The sequence below is a fragment of the Rhinatrema bivittatum genome, chromosome 10, assembly GCF_901001135.1.
Source record: "Rhinatrema bivittatum chromosome 10, aRhiBiv1.1, whole genome shotgun sequence".
Classification (NCBI taxonomy): domain Eukaryota; kingdom Metazoa; phylum Chordata; class Amphibia; order Gymnophiona; family Rhinatrematidae; genus Rhinatrema; species Rhinatrema bivittatum.
The window spans coordinates 53,793,211-53,809,552 of record NC_042624.1 but is presented as its reverse complement, the minus strand read 5'-3'; the positions used below and the strand labels follow the sequence as shown (position 1 = coordinate 53,809,552).

The 16,342-nt window shown below is 48.0% G+C and overlaps 1 protein-coding gene across 5 annotated transcripts in view; it reads left to right on the top strand.

Moving 5' to 3' along the window:
• The window catches only part of HENMT1 (HEN methyltransferase 1), a 117,777-nt gene that overhangs the window by 16,436 nt on the left and 84,999 nt on the right, over positions 1–16,342 (top strand). For 3 of the 5 annotated variants that reach the window (XM_029617592.1, XM_029617594.1, XM_029617593.1), the window contains exon 2: positions 15,843–15,961. The exons of 1 other annotated variant lie outside the window; for it this stretch is intronic. In XM_029617592.1, coding sequence (XP_029473452.1) covers positions 15,875–15,961 — 87 coding nt within the window. In that variant the 5' untranslated portion in view covers positions 15,843–15,874. Of the gene's footprint in view, positions 1–15,839; positions 15,962–16,342 lie in introns of those variants that run through there. One more of the 5 variants, XM_029617595.1, reaches the window with a different exon arrangement.

Here is a 16,342-nt window from a genome sequence, read left to right as displayed (position 1 = left end):
ATAAGCCTGATACTTCACTTTCAATGCATATACAGCATAGCTCTCTGCTTCAACGGCAGGGGAGAAGAATAACTGATACTTCACACATCCAGCAGAGCTCTCTGCTTCAACGGCAGGGGAGAAGAAAAAAGGGTTCGCACTCACAAAGAGGGGAGTAGCTGGCTTGTTACGGCGGTTACTACCCCAAACCAAATGTGCCTGATACTTCACTTTCGATGCATATCCAGCATGGCTCTCTGCTTCAACGGCATGGGAGAAAGACTGATACATCACGCATTTCCAGCATAGCTTTCTGCTTCAACAGCAGGGGAAAAGAAAAACTGATGCTTCACGCATATCCAGCATAGCTTCAACGGCAGCGGAGAAGAAAAAAGGATTCGCAATCACAAAGTGGGGAGTAGCTGGCTTGTTACGGCGGTTACTACCCCAAACCAAATGTGCCTGATACTTCACTTTCAATGCATATCCAGCATGGCTCTCTGCTTCAACGGCATGGGAGAAAGACGGATACTTCACGCATATCCAGCATAACTCTCTGCTTCAACGGCAGGAGAGAAGAAAAACTGATACTTCACGCATATCCAGCATAGCTCTCTGCTTCTACGGCAGGAGAGAAAAAAAAAAAAACCTGATACTTCACGCATATCCAGCATAGCTCCCTGCTTCAACGGCAGGGGAGAAGAAAAAACAACTAATAAGAGCTGTATAACATAGTCTGGGTAAAACAAATAAGCATGGGTGTAGCTTGCTTATTGCGGCGGTTACTACCCCTACTACCCCTAACTAATCAAGCTAGATATTTCACTTGGACGCAGCTCCATCACTGCTCTCTACATTAATGGTGGGGGTGGAAGGGAAATAGAACCAAGAGCTAGGAGAAACAGATAAGTATGAGAGAAAAAGTGTGTGAGGCTTGCTGGGCAGACTGGATGGGCCGTTTGGTCTTCTTCTGCCGTCATTTCTATGTTTCTATGTATCAGTTTTTCTTCTCCCCTGCCGTTGCAGCAGAGAGCTATGCTGGATATGCGTGAAGTATCAGTTTTTCTTCTCCCCTGCCGTTGAAGCAGAGAGCTATGCTGGATATGCGTGAAGTATCAGTTTTTCTTCTCCCCTGCCGTTGAAGCAGAGAGCTATGCTGGATATGCGTGAAGTATCAGTTTTTCTTCTCCCCTGCCGTTGAAGCAGGGAGCTATGCTGGATATGCGTGAAGTATCAGTTTTTCTTCTCCCCTGCCGTTATCCCCGTTATACCCGTTATCGTCTAATGTTTTGGATTTACTGAAGATTCCAAAGGTGGACGCCGCGGTCTCGGCAGTCACGAAAAAGACCACTATCCCGGTTGCTGGGGCGACTGCCCTTAAGGATATGCAGGACCGCAAGCTGGAAATCCAGTTGAAGCGAGCATTCGAGGTTGCCACGCTAAGCCTTCGGGCGGCGGTTTGCGCTAGCCTCATGCAGAGGGCCTGTCTGTGTTGGGTCCAGGAGTCGGCTGCCGGGGCCGGTACGGGCAACAGTGGGGCTCTGCAGTCCGCCCACCTAGAAGCAGGCATCGCTTATGTTGCAGATGCTTTGTATGATCTGGTGAGGACCTCGGTGAGAGGTCCTATCCAAATCCAAGTCCCAAATCCATTCTGGCAGCCCCAGTGCTGCCTTGGATCAGAAAGGTCTCCCAGTAGGAGAACATCACCCTGGTGTAGCAGGAAGTGATCCTGTAGCAAGGACCTGCTCTCCAGGTGATGTATTGTCTTCTCGCACTGAGGACAAATCTCCCAGGGCTACTGCCCAGGAGGGAAGAGTTAGGCCGGCCATCATAGTTGGTGATTCAATTATTTAGAAATGTAGATAGGGTGGCTGGTGGACGTGAGGACCGCCTGATAACTTGCCTGCCTGGTGCGAAGGTGGCAGACCTCACGCGTCACCTAGATAGGATTATAGACAGTGCTGGGGAGGAGCCGGCTGTCGTGGTACATGTGGGCACCAACGACATAGGAAAATGTGGGAGAGAGGTTCTGGAAGCCAAATTTAGGATTTTAGGTAGGAAGCTGAAATCCAGAACCTCCAGGGTGGCATTCTCTGAAATGCTTCCTGTTCCACTTGCAGGTCTCCAGAGGCAGGCAGAGCTCCAGAGTTTCAATGCGTGGATGAGACGATGGTGCAGGGAAGAGGGATTCAGCTTTGTAAGGAACTGGGGAAACCTTTGGGGAAAGGGGAGACTTTTCCTAAAGGATGGGCTCCACCTTAACCAGAGTGGAACCAAGCTGCTGGCACTAACTTTCAAAAAGGAGGTAGAGCAGCTTTTAAACTAGAACAAGGGGGAAAGCAGACGGTCACTCAGCAGTACATGGTTCGGAGAAATGTATCCTTGAAGGATACTAATGAAACAGGAGAGTTAGGGCATCCCAACAGAGAGGTTCCATCAAAAGCAAACATAGTTCATATGCCTATATGTAAAAAATCACCAAAGCTAATGATTTCCGAATTATCCCAAACAACTGAAAAGCAGGTTGTTAAAACAAGCAAAAACCACACTTTGAAATGTCTGTATGCCAATGCCAGAAGTCTAAGAAGTAAGATGGGAGAGTTAGAGCAGCAAATGATGAGATTGACATAATTGGCATCACAGAGACTTGGTGGAAGGAGGATAACCAATGGGACAGTGCTATATCAGGGCACAAATTATATCGCAATGATAGGGAGGATCAATTTGGTGGGGGTGTGGCACTTTATGTCCGGGAGGGTATAGAGTCCAACAGGATAAAGATCATACAAGAGAGTAAATGCTCAGTAGAATCTATATGGGTAGAAATCCCATGTGTGTTGGGTAAGAGTATAGTGATGGGAGTATACTACCATCCACCTGGACAAAATGGTCAGACAGATGATGAAATGCTAAGAGAAATCAGGGAAGCAAACCAATTTGGCAGTGCAATAATAATGGGAGATTTCAATTACCCCAATATTGACTGGGTAAATGTAACATCAGGACTTGCTAGAGACATAAAGTTTCTGGATGTAACTTTATCCTATCGCTCCTAGCGTGCCTATTCCATTACGATTTCAGATCTGTCCTCCAATCCATTCTGTTCTCCAAGATCGACTACTGCAATTCCATCTTGCAAGGTCTCCCGGCTTCTACCATAAAACCCCTCCAGTTGCTCCAAAACGCAGCGGCGAGAATTTTGACGAATACCAATCGGAGAGCACATATCTCTCCCATTCTAAAAGATCTTCACTGGCTCCCAGTAAACTTCAGGATTCTCCATAAATCACTCACAATTATCCACAAAAATATTCACCATCAGACCCCTCTTGATCTGCTACACCCTCTCAAATTGCACTCGACGGCCAGACCCTTAAGGGATGCCTACAAGGGATCTTTACATGTTCCTCCAGTCAAAATTGTACACCATTCAAACATCAGAGACAGGACGTTCTCTATCACAGGTCCCTCCATCTGGAACGCCATGCCTCTGGACCTCAGGCAGGAAACTTGTGTACTAACTTTTAAAAAGAAACTAAAGACATGGCTGTTCTGCCGAGCCTTCCCCGCCTCTAGCCCAACAGCCTGACTTAGAATTGTTCCATCACTTATGTAAATAAACAAATGCTAAATCACGCTTACAAGTTATCATGAGGTCGGCTCCTTGCCTCCCTCCCATACTCTATGGAATATAGTACTTTATCTTCATTCTCCCTCTCTTTTTTTCCTACTCCCAGTTAAGGCATCCTTGTTATAATGTAACTTTATGCTCCTTTTAAATTGTCTTGTTTAGTGGTTGGTTTATAGTTACTGCTTAGTTCGATGTAAGTCGGTATATAAAAGCCTTTAATAATAAATGTAATAAATGATTGCTTCATGGAGCAATTGGTTCAGGAACCAACAAGAGAGGGAGCTATTTTAGATTTAATTCTTAGTGGAACGCAAGATTTGGTGAAAGAAGTAACGGTGGTGGGGCCACTTGGCAACAGTGATCATAACATGATCAAATTTTCCCTGTACGTACCGGATCAGTCCAGACTCCTGGGTTATGCCCCCGCACCAGCAGGTGGAAACAGAGCAAAACTTGTCAGGCTCCACTATATATACCAGGGTGCCGCCCACAGCCTGTCAGTATTTCTCTGTTTCCAGCAGGTGGTTCGGGTGCATAGCTCACAGCCTGGTAGAAAAGTTTGAAAGAGTTTTAAGTTTTGGAAGTTTGGGAAGTTAGTCAGGCAGGATCTGGGTTTTCTTGCTGTTTCCTCTTGTTTTGTGTTCAATTAAGTTTAAAAAAAAAAAAAAAAAAAGAAGTAAGTGGTTTTCTTCAGTTGTGAAGTGCCGGTCAGTGCTCCCGGGAGGTTGTCAGGCCCTGAGAGGGCCATCCCTCCTGGTTGAGTGCTTTGCTGGGGCATGGGGCCAAGGATCCCACCATCCACAGCCCAGCCAGGGTGATACCGGGGAGCCCGGCTCACTCACCCCAGCCGGACCGTTTCAGGACCTATCGAAGAACAGCGCTGGTGAGTGTTAAAAAAAAAAAAAAAAAAAAGAACTTTTTTCTCTGAGCGGCGGCTCCCCGACCCGACTGCGTTTTTGTTTTTCTTTCTCCTCTCCCGCGCGCCGGCCGGTTCGCGGGCTTTTTTTCTCGCGTCGGGTCTGTTTTGCAGGGCAGGCATGCCACGTGGCGCGGCCTGCACAGCCTGTGGCTCCGGTAGCGCGCGCCTCTCCCGGGATGGGCTGTGCTTGGCCTGCATCCCGGGGGGTGAGGGATCGTCGGGGACGCTCCGGGGGCTTTTCCTGCGCCAGACTTCAGTGGCGATCGCGATGGACGCGCTCCTCGGGGGTTGCTAATGGCTCTAGGGGGAACGCGGGCACCGCCACCATTTTGTCCTCGGACCCCGCAGTGTCTGGGCCCATCGGGGAGGGATCCAAGGACTCTCCCCCTCGCTCTCTCCACAGCGCCCCGCATCCAGGGCAGGCTCTCCCGCGGGGCAGGGGAAGGGCCGGGATTCAGACTCCGAGGAGTCGGGCACCTCATTCTCGTCGGACTTTATCCTGGTCATGCATAGGACTTTTAAGGCCCGCAAGGCTCTCAAAAGGCGCCCAACTCCGCAGGAACCCACGGCACGCCCACAGGTGGAGGACCTCCCGGGCCCTTCTAAGGCTAAACGGCCACTGCGGACCGCTCCACCCAGGGATGACATTGTCATGTCGGATTCTTCAGAGGACCTGGAGGATCAGGAGTCCCTGTCCCCGAGGGGGGCAGAGGGTGACGGTACGCCCATGCAGGAGAAAGCGCGACAGGGGCAGGCATCGGAGGGCGATGACCTGAGGGTGATTCGCCTCTTCCGTAGGGACAAGCTGGCCCCCCTCATTCCCGCCATCTTGGGGGAACTGGGGATACTGGACCCCCCGGGGGAGCCCCGGGGTGGCTCTATGGATCCAGTTTTGTTGGGTCTGAGTGGTGGTCCTACTACCTTCCCGTTTCATTTCTCCTCCACGGATCTGCTCTGTAGGGAGTGGGATACTCCGGACCTGGGTTTGAAGGTCACGAAGGCCATGGATAAACTATATCCTTTACCGGAAGAAGCTTTGGAGGTGCTGACGGTGCCCAAGGTGGAAGCCTCGGTCTCGGCGGTGACGAAGCAGACGACCATTCCGGTCACAGGTACCACGACGCTGAAGGATCTTCAGGATCGCAAGTTGGAGATCCAACTGAAGAAGATATTCGAAGTCTCGGCGCTGGGGGCTCGAGCTGCTATCTGCAGTAATTTCGCACTAAGGGCTGGACTCCGTTGGGTTCAGCAGCTCATGGCCAACGAGGGCCTCCCGGAGGAAGAAGCCAGGCAGGCTGGGCAGCTTGAGGCGGTAGTGGCGTATAGTGCGGATGCCCTCCATGATCTTCTCAGAACCTCGGCTCGGTCTATGGTGTCCGCTGTTTCGGCCAGACGTCTTTTGTGACTGAAGAACTGGGCAGCAGACGGCACCTCCAAGTCTCGCCTGGGCTCTCTCCCCTTCAAGGGCCAGCTATTGTTCGGCAAGGAACTAGATGACATGATTCAGCTAGTGGGTGAGAAGCGAGGGTACCGACTGCCAGAGGACAGGGCACGCTCCAAAGGAGCCTACTCTTCTCGCTCCCGCTATCGGAACAGCCGGAAACCCCGGCCTTCTTGTCCTGGCTCATCAGCTTCTCCTTCCTTTTGCTCTGGTGGCGGTAGACAGCAGCCCCAGTCCTTTCGTGGGAGATGTTTTGGCAGACCTGCTTCCTCCTCTTCCGTGCCGAGCGCTAAGTCGGGCCAATGATGTCCAGCCGGTCCATCCCTCGGTTCCACAGGTAGGAGGCAGACTGTCCCTATTTTACAAGGCTTGGACCACAATCACGACGGACCAGTGGGTTCTTTCCGTGATAAAACATGGCTACGCTTTAGATTTTGCTTGCCTTCCCCGACCAAGGTTTTTCCCCTCTCCATGCAGCTACCCGGACAAGAGGCTGGCGGTCCTTCAGACGTTGCTCCGGTTGGAAGAATTGGGGGCCATCGTCCTGGTCTCGGAGCAACGAAGAGGACACTACTCCATATATTTCGTCGTGCCAAAGAAAGAAGGCTCCTCCCGTCCCATTCTCGATCTCAAGGAGGTCAATCGTTGTCTCTGGAACCCGCGGTTTCGCATGGAGACCCTGAGATCCGTGATTGCGTCTGTGCGCCCAGGGGAGTTCCTGGCGTCCCTGGACCTCACAGAGGCCTACCTGCACATCGGGATCAGGAAGGAACATCAGGAATATCTCCGGTTCTGCATGCTGGGGAAGTACTATCAGTTCCAAGCGTTGCCTTTCGGCCTCGCGACGGCCCCCAGGACATTCACCAAGATTCTGGTGGTGGTGGCGGCCCACCTACGTCGGGAGGGCCTCTTCGTCCACCCATACCTGGACGATTGGTTGATCCGTGCCAAGTCAGAGGAGCTCTGTCGGGCCGCAGTTTGAGTCCCACATCTTTTGCGCTCCCTCGGCTGGGTGGTCAGCACGGCCAAGAGTCATCTCCAACCCTCACAATCTCTGGAATGTTTGGGAGCGTTATTCGACACACGTCAAGGCAGGGTCTTCCCCTCCCTGGACCGCTGTCGCAAGTTGCAAGATCAGGTCCAGGCCTTTCGGCAGATGCAACCTCCGACGGCCTGGGACTACTTACAATTGATTGGCTCCATGACATTGACGCTGGAATTGGTTCCGTGGGCCTTTGCGCACATGCGTCCGTTGCAGTCGGCGTTACTCTCCCGTTGGAGCCCACTCTCCGAACAGTTCGAACTGCCGTTACCTCTGACAGCGGTAGAGCGCTCCAGCCTGCAGTGGTGGCTACGGAAGGAGAAGCTTCTTCAAGGAGTCTCTCTGGTGGCCCCAGAGTGGACAGTGGTCACTACAGACGCAAGTCTCTTCGGTTGGGGAGTGGTCTGTCTGCGGCACTCGGTGCAGGAACGCTGGTCCGTGACAGAGTCTCACTGGTCGATCAATCATCTGGAGACCATGGCGGTGCAACTGGCATTTCGGGCGTTCCTTCCCCTGGTCTCGGGGAGGTCGGTCAGAATCCTGTCGGACAATGCGACCACGGTGGCCTGTATCAATCGGCAAGGGGGAACCCGGAACCGCCCAGTGGACATGGAGGCTCGCCTACTAATCCAGTGGGCGGAGAGGCATCTTCTCCACATTGCCGCGTCCCACATCGCAGGGGTGGACAACATTCAGGTGGATTTTCTGAGCCGTCATCAACTCGACCCGGGCGAGTGGGAACTGGCGCACGTCGCCTTTCAGCTTATCTGCGCCAGATGGGGGAGACCGGCCATGGATCTGATGGCGACTTTTCGGAATTCCAAGGCTTCGTGCTTCTTCGCCCGCCGCAGAGAACCAGGGGCAGAGGGGGTGGACGCCCTGGCGCTTCCCTGGCCAACGTCGATCCTCCTTTACGTCTTTCCTCCATGGCCCCTCATAGGCAAGGTGCTGCGTCTCATAGAAAATCATCCCATGGAAGTGATCCTGGTGGCCCCGGAGTGGCCACGAAGGCCATGGGTCGCAGACCTAGTCAACCTGTCCGCGGAAGCGCCTCTCCGGCTCCTGCTGTTGCCGAATCTGCTACATCAGGGTCCCGTCTGTTTCGACCAGGCGGATTGCTTTTGTCTAACGGCATGGCTTTTGAAAGGCGTCGGCTGAAACGGAAAGGTTACTCTGATGCGGTTACGGCCACCCTGCTGCGTTCCCGCAAGGTGTCGACGTCTCTGTCCTACATGCGAGTCTGGAAGGTCTTCGAATTTTGGTGTGTCGCCAGGTCGCTCCGTCCAACCCGGGCTACCATTCCCGATATTTTGTCTTTCCTGCAGGATGGTCTGACAAAGGGTCTGTCCTGTGGCTCTATGCGGGTCCACGTCTCAGCACTGGGTTGTCTTCGATGTCCCGTGGAAGGTCGAACATTGGCTTCCCACCCCGATTTGGTTCGGTTCCTAAAGGGCGCCACCCGTCTGCATCCTCCAATTGTGTCTCCTTGTCTTTCTTGGAATCTAAATTTGGTTCTCAGGGCCTTGTGTAAGCCTCCCTTTGAACCCTTGAAGAGGGCCACTTTGAAGGATCTTACGTTGAAAGCGTTTTTTCTTGTTGCGATCACCTCTGCCAGACGTGTTTTGGAACTGCAGGCTCTCTCGTTCAGGGAACCCTTCCTACGGATCTCTGAGTCTGGGATTTCACTACGGACCGTTCCGTCCTTCCTTCCTAAGGTGGTTTCGGCGTTTCATCTGAACCAGTCGGTGGACCTCCCAGCTTTTTCTCATCTTGATCCCTTGGATGCATCCTCACAGGAGCTGAAGAAGTTGGATGTGCGCAGGGTCCTCTTGCGCTACCTTGAGGTTACGAATGCCTTCAGAGTGTCGGATCATCTTTTCATCCTTTGGAATGGTTCTAAGAAGGGTATTATGGCTTCCAAGACATCTATATCGCGATGGCTGAAGGAGGCAATTGGTTCGGCTTACCTCCTGGCGGGTTGTCCTCTACCGTTGGGCCTAAAAGCCCACTCCACTCGGGCTCAGGCGGCGTCCTGGGCGGAGTGTCAGCAGATCTCACCCTCAGAGATCTGTCGGGCAGCGACTTGGAAGTCTCTGCACACATTTGCACGTCATTATCGTTTAGATGTGCAGGATTCCGGGGCGTGGAACTTCGGAGCAGGCGTCTTGCGAGCGGGCCTCTCCGCTTCCCACCCTAGATAGCGAGCTCTGGTACATCCCAGGAGTCTGGACTGATCCGGTACGACAGGGAAAAGAAAATTAGATCTTACCTCTGTTAATTTTCGTTCCTGTAGTACCAAAGATCAGTCCAGAGTCCCGCCCATGTTTTTTTCCTACAGTAGGTTCGGAGAGTCCGCTGTGTTGGATGAAAGGTTTTTTTCTGCTGTTGCAAGTCTCTGTCAATTCAATCTGTTTCTGGGTTTGGTTCTTCATGGGGGAAGTGACCCGAGGGTTCCCCGGTTGGTTTTCGTGTATATAGTTAGTTATATGGGGAATATCCACTGCTTTGACATTGAGTAATACTGACAGGCTGTGGGCGGCACCCTGGTATATATAGTGGAGCCTGACAAGTTTTGCTCTGTTTCCACCTGCTGGTGCGGGGGCATAACCCAGGAGTCTGGACTGATCCTTGGTACTACAGGAACGAAAATTAACAGAGGTAAGACCTAATTTTCTTTAAACTAATAACTGGAAGGCGGACAATAAGTAAATCTGCAGCTCTAACACTAAATTTTAAAAAGGGAAACTTTGATAAAATGAGGAAAATAGTTAGAAAAAAACTGAAAGGTGCAGCTGCAAAGGTTAAAAGTGTTCAACAGGCTTGGCCATTGATAAAAATACAATCCTAGAGGCGCAGTCCATATGTATTCCGCGCATTAAGGGGTAGATTTTCAAACGAGCGCGAACAGCCTACTTTTGTTTGCGCTCCAGGCGCAAACAAAAGTACGCTGGATTTTAGTAGATACGCGCATAGTCGCGCGTATCGGCTAAAATCCTGGATCGGCGCGCGCAAGGCTATCGATTTCGTATAGCCTGCGCGCGCCGAGCCGCGCAGCCTACCCCCGTTCCCTCCTAGGCCGCTCCGAAATCGGAGCGGCCTAGAAGGGAACTTTCCTTTGCCCTCCCCTCACCTTCCCCTCCCTTCCCCTACCTAACCCACCCGCCCGGCCCTGTCTAAACCCCGATCCTACCTTTGTCGGGGGATTTACGCCTCCCAGAGGGAGGCGTAAATCCCCGCGCGCGAGCGGGACCCCTGCGCGCCGGGCCGCGACCTGGGGGCGGGTACGGAGGGCGAGGCCACGCCCCCGGACCGCCCCGGGGCGTAGCCACGCCCCCGTACCCGCCCCCAAAATGCTGCCGGCACGCCCCCGAAACGCCGCGCAATCCGGCCCCGCCTCCCGACACGCCCACTCCGAAAACCCCGGGACTTACGCGAGTCCCGGGGTTGTGCGCGCGCCGGTGAGCCTATGTAAAATAGGCTCACCGGCGCGCAGGGCCCTGCTCGCGTAAATCCGCCCGGTTTTGGGCGGATTTAGGCGAGCAGGGCTCTGAAAATCTACCCCTAAGAAAGGTAGAAGGAAGGCAAAACGATTACCGTCATGGTTAAAAGGTGAGGTGAAAGAGGCTATTTTAGCCAAAAAAAACATCCTTCAAAAATTGGAAGAAGGATCCATCTGAAAAAAATAGGATAAAACATAAGCATTGTCAAGGTAAGTGTAAAACATTGATAAGACAGGCGAAGAGAGAATTTGAAATGAAGTTGGCCATAGAGGCAAAAACTCCATAATAAAAACTTTTTAAAATATATCCAAAGCAAGAAACCTGTGAGGGAGTCGGTTGGACCATTAGATGACAGAGGGGTTAAAGGCGCTCTTAGGGAAGGCCATTGCAGAAAGACTAAATGAATTCTTTGCCTCCGTGTTTACTAATGAGGATGTTGGGGAGATACCAGTTCCAGAGATGGTTTTCAGGGGTGATGACTCAGACAAACTGAACGAAATCACTGTGAACCTGGAAGATGTAGTAGGCCAGATTGACAAACTAAAGAGTAGCAAATCACCTGGACCGGATGGCATGCATCCTAGGGTTCTGAAGGAACTAAAAAATGAAATTTCTGATCTATTAGTTAAAATTTGTAACCTATCATTAAAATCATCCATTGTACCTGAAGACTGGAGGGTGGCCAATGTAACCCCAATATTTAAAAAAGGCTCCAGGGGCGATCCGGGTAACTATAGACCAGTGACCCTGACTTCAGTTCCGGGAAAAATAGTGGAAACTATTCTCAAGATCAAAATCGTAGAGCATATAGAAAGACATGATTTAATGGGACACAGTCAACATGGATTTACCCAAGGGAAGTCTTGCCTAACAAATCTTCATTTTCTTGAAGGGGTTAATAAACATGTGGATAAAGGTGAACCGGTAGATGTAGTGTATTTGGATTTTCAGAAGGCGTTTGACAAAGTCCCTCATGAGAGGCTTCTACGAAAACTAAAAAGTCATGGGATAGGAGGCGATGTCCTTTCGTGGATTACAAACTAGTTAAAAGACAGGAAACAGAGAGTAGGATTAAATGGTCAATTTTCTCAGTGGAAAAGGGTAAACAGTGGAGTGCCTCAGGGATCTGTACTTGGACCGGTGCTTTTCAATATATATATAAATGATCTGGAAAGGAATACGAGTGAGGTTGTCAAATTTGCGGATGATTCAAAATTATTCAGAGTAGTTAAATCACAAGCAGACTGTGATACATTACAGGAGGACCTTGCAATACTGGAAGATTGGGCATCCAAATGGCAGATGAAATTTAATGAGGACAAGTGCAAGGTGTTGCATATAGGGAAAAATAACCCTACATAAGAAAATGCCATACTGGGTCAGACCAAGGGTCCATCAAGCCCAGCATCCTGTTTCCAACAGTGGCCAATCCAGGCCATAAGAACCTGGCAAGTACCCAAAAACTAAGTCTATTCCATGTTACCATTGCTAATGGCAGTGGCTATTCTCTAAGTGAACTTAATAGCAGGTAATGGACTTCTCCTCCAAGAACTTATCCAATCCTTTTTTAAACACAGCTATACTAACTGCACTAACCACATCCTCTGGCAACAAATTCCAGAGTTTAATTGTGCGTTGAATAAAAAAGAACTTTCTCCGATTAGTTTTAAATGTGCTCCATGCTAACTTCATGGAGTGCCCCCTAGTCTTTCTACTATCCGAAAGAGTAAATAACCGATTCACATCTACCCGTTCTAGACCTCTCATGATTTTAAACACCTCTATCCTATCCCCCCCTCAGTCGTCTCTTCTCCAAGCTGAAAAGTCCTAACCTCTTTAGTCTTTCCTCATAGGGGAGCTGTTCCATTCCCCTTATCATTTTGGTAGCCCTTCTCTGTATCTTCTCCATCGCAATTATATCTTTTTTGAGATGCGGCGATCAGAATTGTACATAGTATTCAAGGTACGGTCTCACCATGGAGCGATACAGAGGCATTATGACATTTTCCATTTTATTCACCATTCCCTTTCTAATAATTCCCAACATTCTGTTTGCTTTTTTGACTGCCGCAGCACACTGTACCGACTATTTCAATGTGTTATCCACTATGACACCTAGATCTTTCTTGGGTTGTAGCACCTAATATGGAACCCAACATTGTGTAATTATAGCATGGGTTATTTTTCCCTATATGCATCACCTTGCACTTATCCACATTAAATTTCATCTGCAATTTTATGCCCAATTTTCCAGTCTCACAAGGTCTTCCTGCAATTTATCACAATCTGCTTGTGATTTAACTACTCTGAACAATTTTGTGTCATCTGCAAATTTGATTATCCAGATCATTTATAAATATATTGAAAAGTAAGGGTCCCAATACAGATCACTGAGGCACTCCATTGTCCACTCCCTTCTACTGAGAAAATTGCCCATTTAATCCTACTCTCTGTTTCCTGTCTTTTAGCCAGTTTGCAATCCACGAAAGGACATCGCCACCTATCCCATGACGTTTTACTTTTCCTAGAAGCCTCTCATGAGGAACTTTGTCAGACGCCTTCTGAAAATCCAAGTATACTACATCTACCGGTTCACCTTTATCCATGTGTTTATTAACTCCTTCAAATAAGTGAAGCAGATTTGTGAGGCAAGACTTGCCATGGGTAAAGCCATGCTGACTTTGTTCCATTTTACCATGTCTTTCTATATGTTCTGTGATTTTGATGTTTAGAACACTTTCCACTATTTTTCCTGGCACTGAAGTCAGGCTAACCGGTCTGTAGTTTCCCGGATCGCCCCTGGAGCCCTTTTTAAATATTGGGGTTACATTTGCTATCCTCCAGTCTTCAGGTACAATGGATGATTTTAATGATAAGTTACAAATTTTTACTAATAGGTCTGAAATTTCATTTTTTAGTTCCTTCAGAACTCTGGGGTGTATACCATCCGGTCCAGGTGATTTACTACTCTTCAGTTTGTCAATCAGGCCTACCACATCTTCTAGGTTCACCGTGATTTGATTCAGTCCATCTGACTCATTACCCATGAAAACCTTCTCCATTACGGGTACCTCCCCAACATTCTCTTCAGTAAACACCGAAGCAAAGAAATCATTTAATCTTTCCGCGATGGCCTTATCCTTCTCTAAGTGCCCCTATAACCCCTCGATCATCTAACGGTCCAACTGACTCCCTCACAGGCTTTCTGCTTCGGATATATTTAAAACGTTTTTACTGTGAGTTTTTGCCTCTACAGCCAACTTCTTTTCAAATTCTCTCTTAGCCTGTCTTATCAATGTCTTACATTTAACTTGCCAATATTTATGCTTTATCCTATTTTCTTCTGTTGGATCCTTCTTCCAATTTTTGAATGAAGATCTTTTGGCTAAAATAGCTTCTTTCACCTCCCCTTTTAACCATGCCGGTAATCGTTTTGCCTTCTTTCCAACTTTCTTAATGCGTGGAATACATCTGGACTGTGCTTCTAGAATGGTATTTTTTAACAATGACCACGCCTCTTGGACATTTTTTACTTTTGTAGCTGTTCCTTTCCGTTTTTTTCTAACAATTAAGTTTAAGAGCTTATAACAGTGCCCCATCACTACGTGAAAAAACAAAATATTGCTGCTCAGTCCCCTTCCCCACCCCCGCTCCCAGTTCCCAATATTTCCTAACATAATGGGGCATTCCAGGTCTCCCCCCCCCCCCCCCCCAAACCAGTACGTGAAATTGTTGCAGTTCTTCAGCCCGGATTGTAGTCATGTCCTACTGCGATCAGGGCTCAATATTACTGTAGTTGCTAGGCTGCTACAATGGGAACGTACGCACGTGTTGTAGCAGCCTAGCAACTAAAGTGGCTTCTGAATATATTCCCCAGAACATCTGGAGAGACATGGTTTAATGGGACACAGTCACCATTTTCCAGGGAAAGTCTTGCCTCACAAATCTGCAACATTTTTTTTTTTGAAGGAGTGAATAAAGGTGAGCCAATAGTTGTAGTGTATTTGGATTTTCAGAGAGTGTTTGACAAAATCCCCCATGAGAGACTCTTAAGAAAATAAAAAAATAATGGGATAGGAGGAAATGTCCTTTCGTGGATTGCAAACTGGTTAAAAGATAGGAAACAGAGAGTAGGATTAAATGGTCAGTTTTCTCAGTGGAGAAAGGTAAACAGTGGTGTGCCTCAGGGATCTATACTTAGACTGGTGCTTTTCGATATATTTATTAATCTGGAAAGGGGAATGACAAATGAGGTGATCAAATTTGTAGATGACACAAAATTATGCTCACTTGTTAAATCACAAGCGAATTATGATAAATTGCAGGAGGACCTTGTGAGTCTTGAAGACTGGGTATCCAAATGGCAGATGAAATTTAATGTGGACAAGTGCAAAGTGATGCACATAGGGAACTTACATGATGTTAGATTCTATATTAGGAGTTACCATCCAGGAAAGTGATCTGTGCGTCATCTGCAGCAGTAAAAAATGCAAACAGAACGTTAGGAATTAGGAAAGGAATGGGAAATAAAACAGAGAATGTCATCATGCCTTGGTATCACTCCATGGTGAGACCGCACCTTGAGTACTGTGTGTATTTCTGATCACCACATCTCAAAAAAGGTATAGTTGCACTAGAAAATGTACAGAGAAGGATGACCAAAATGATAAAGGGAATAGAACAGCTCCCCTATAAGGAAAAGCTAAAGAGGTTAGGGCTGTTCAGCTTGGAGAAAAGGCAGCTGAGGGGATATGATAGAGGTCTATGAAATCATGGACTAGAACAGGTGGATGTATTACCTGAAAGAGTAAATAACTGATTCAAAAGGACTAGGAGGCACTCCATGAAGTTAGCAAATAGCACATTTAAAACAAATTGAAGAAAATTATTTTTTCACTCAATGCACAATTAAACTCTGGAATTCATTGCCAGAGGATGTGATAAAGATAGTGTATCTGAGTTTAAAAAAGTTTGGACAAGTTCCTGCAGGAGAAGTCCATAAACTACTATTAATCAAGTTGAGTTAGGGAATAGCCACTGCTTATTACCGGCATTAGTAGCATGGGATTTATTTAATGTTTGGGTACTTGTCAGGTTCTTGTATCCTGGATTGGCCATTGTTGAAAACTGGATGCTGGGCTTGATGGAACCTGGGTCTGACCCAGTATGGCAACTTATTATTAGAGTGGTTAACACATTTTTTAAGTAAAATGCAAATAAAGAATCTACAAAATGTATATTTATGAGATAATATAGTAAGAGATATTTGATGTAAATTTGGTAATTTGACTTCTTTTGAAATATCCTGAAGATTATTTTTCCTTTCGTAGTGATTTTCATTTTTCTGTTTATTGGTCATCTCATGGAACCAGTTAAGTTCACACCTCCATTGTACAAACAGCGTTACCAGTTTGTTAAAGATTTAGTGGAAAAACACAAACCTAAAAAGGTGAGTTACTTTTATAAAAGATTTAGTAAGTAGTTGTTTATAAAGACATCTGTTTACAGTCCCTGGGATTTGTGGAGTTTGGAGATGTCATAGAAGAAACATGGTAGATAACCATTTAGCCCACCCAGACTACCTTGTTGTTGCTGTCTGCTCTCCCTTAGTTAAAGATATCTTTCAACTGTCATCTGTACAAGCTTGATTGTTTACACTGCTCTAACTATGTCTTTCACCCTTTCATAATCTTGCCATAACCCACTGTACTAAAAATAACTCCCTGCTGTCAGCTGCACAAGTTTGACTGTCTTTCGGATGGTAATTGTACAGTGTAGCTGGACAGCAAAACCAGGTCAGCTTGTAGCACATGCTTGAAAATTTGTTGTC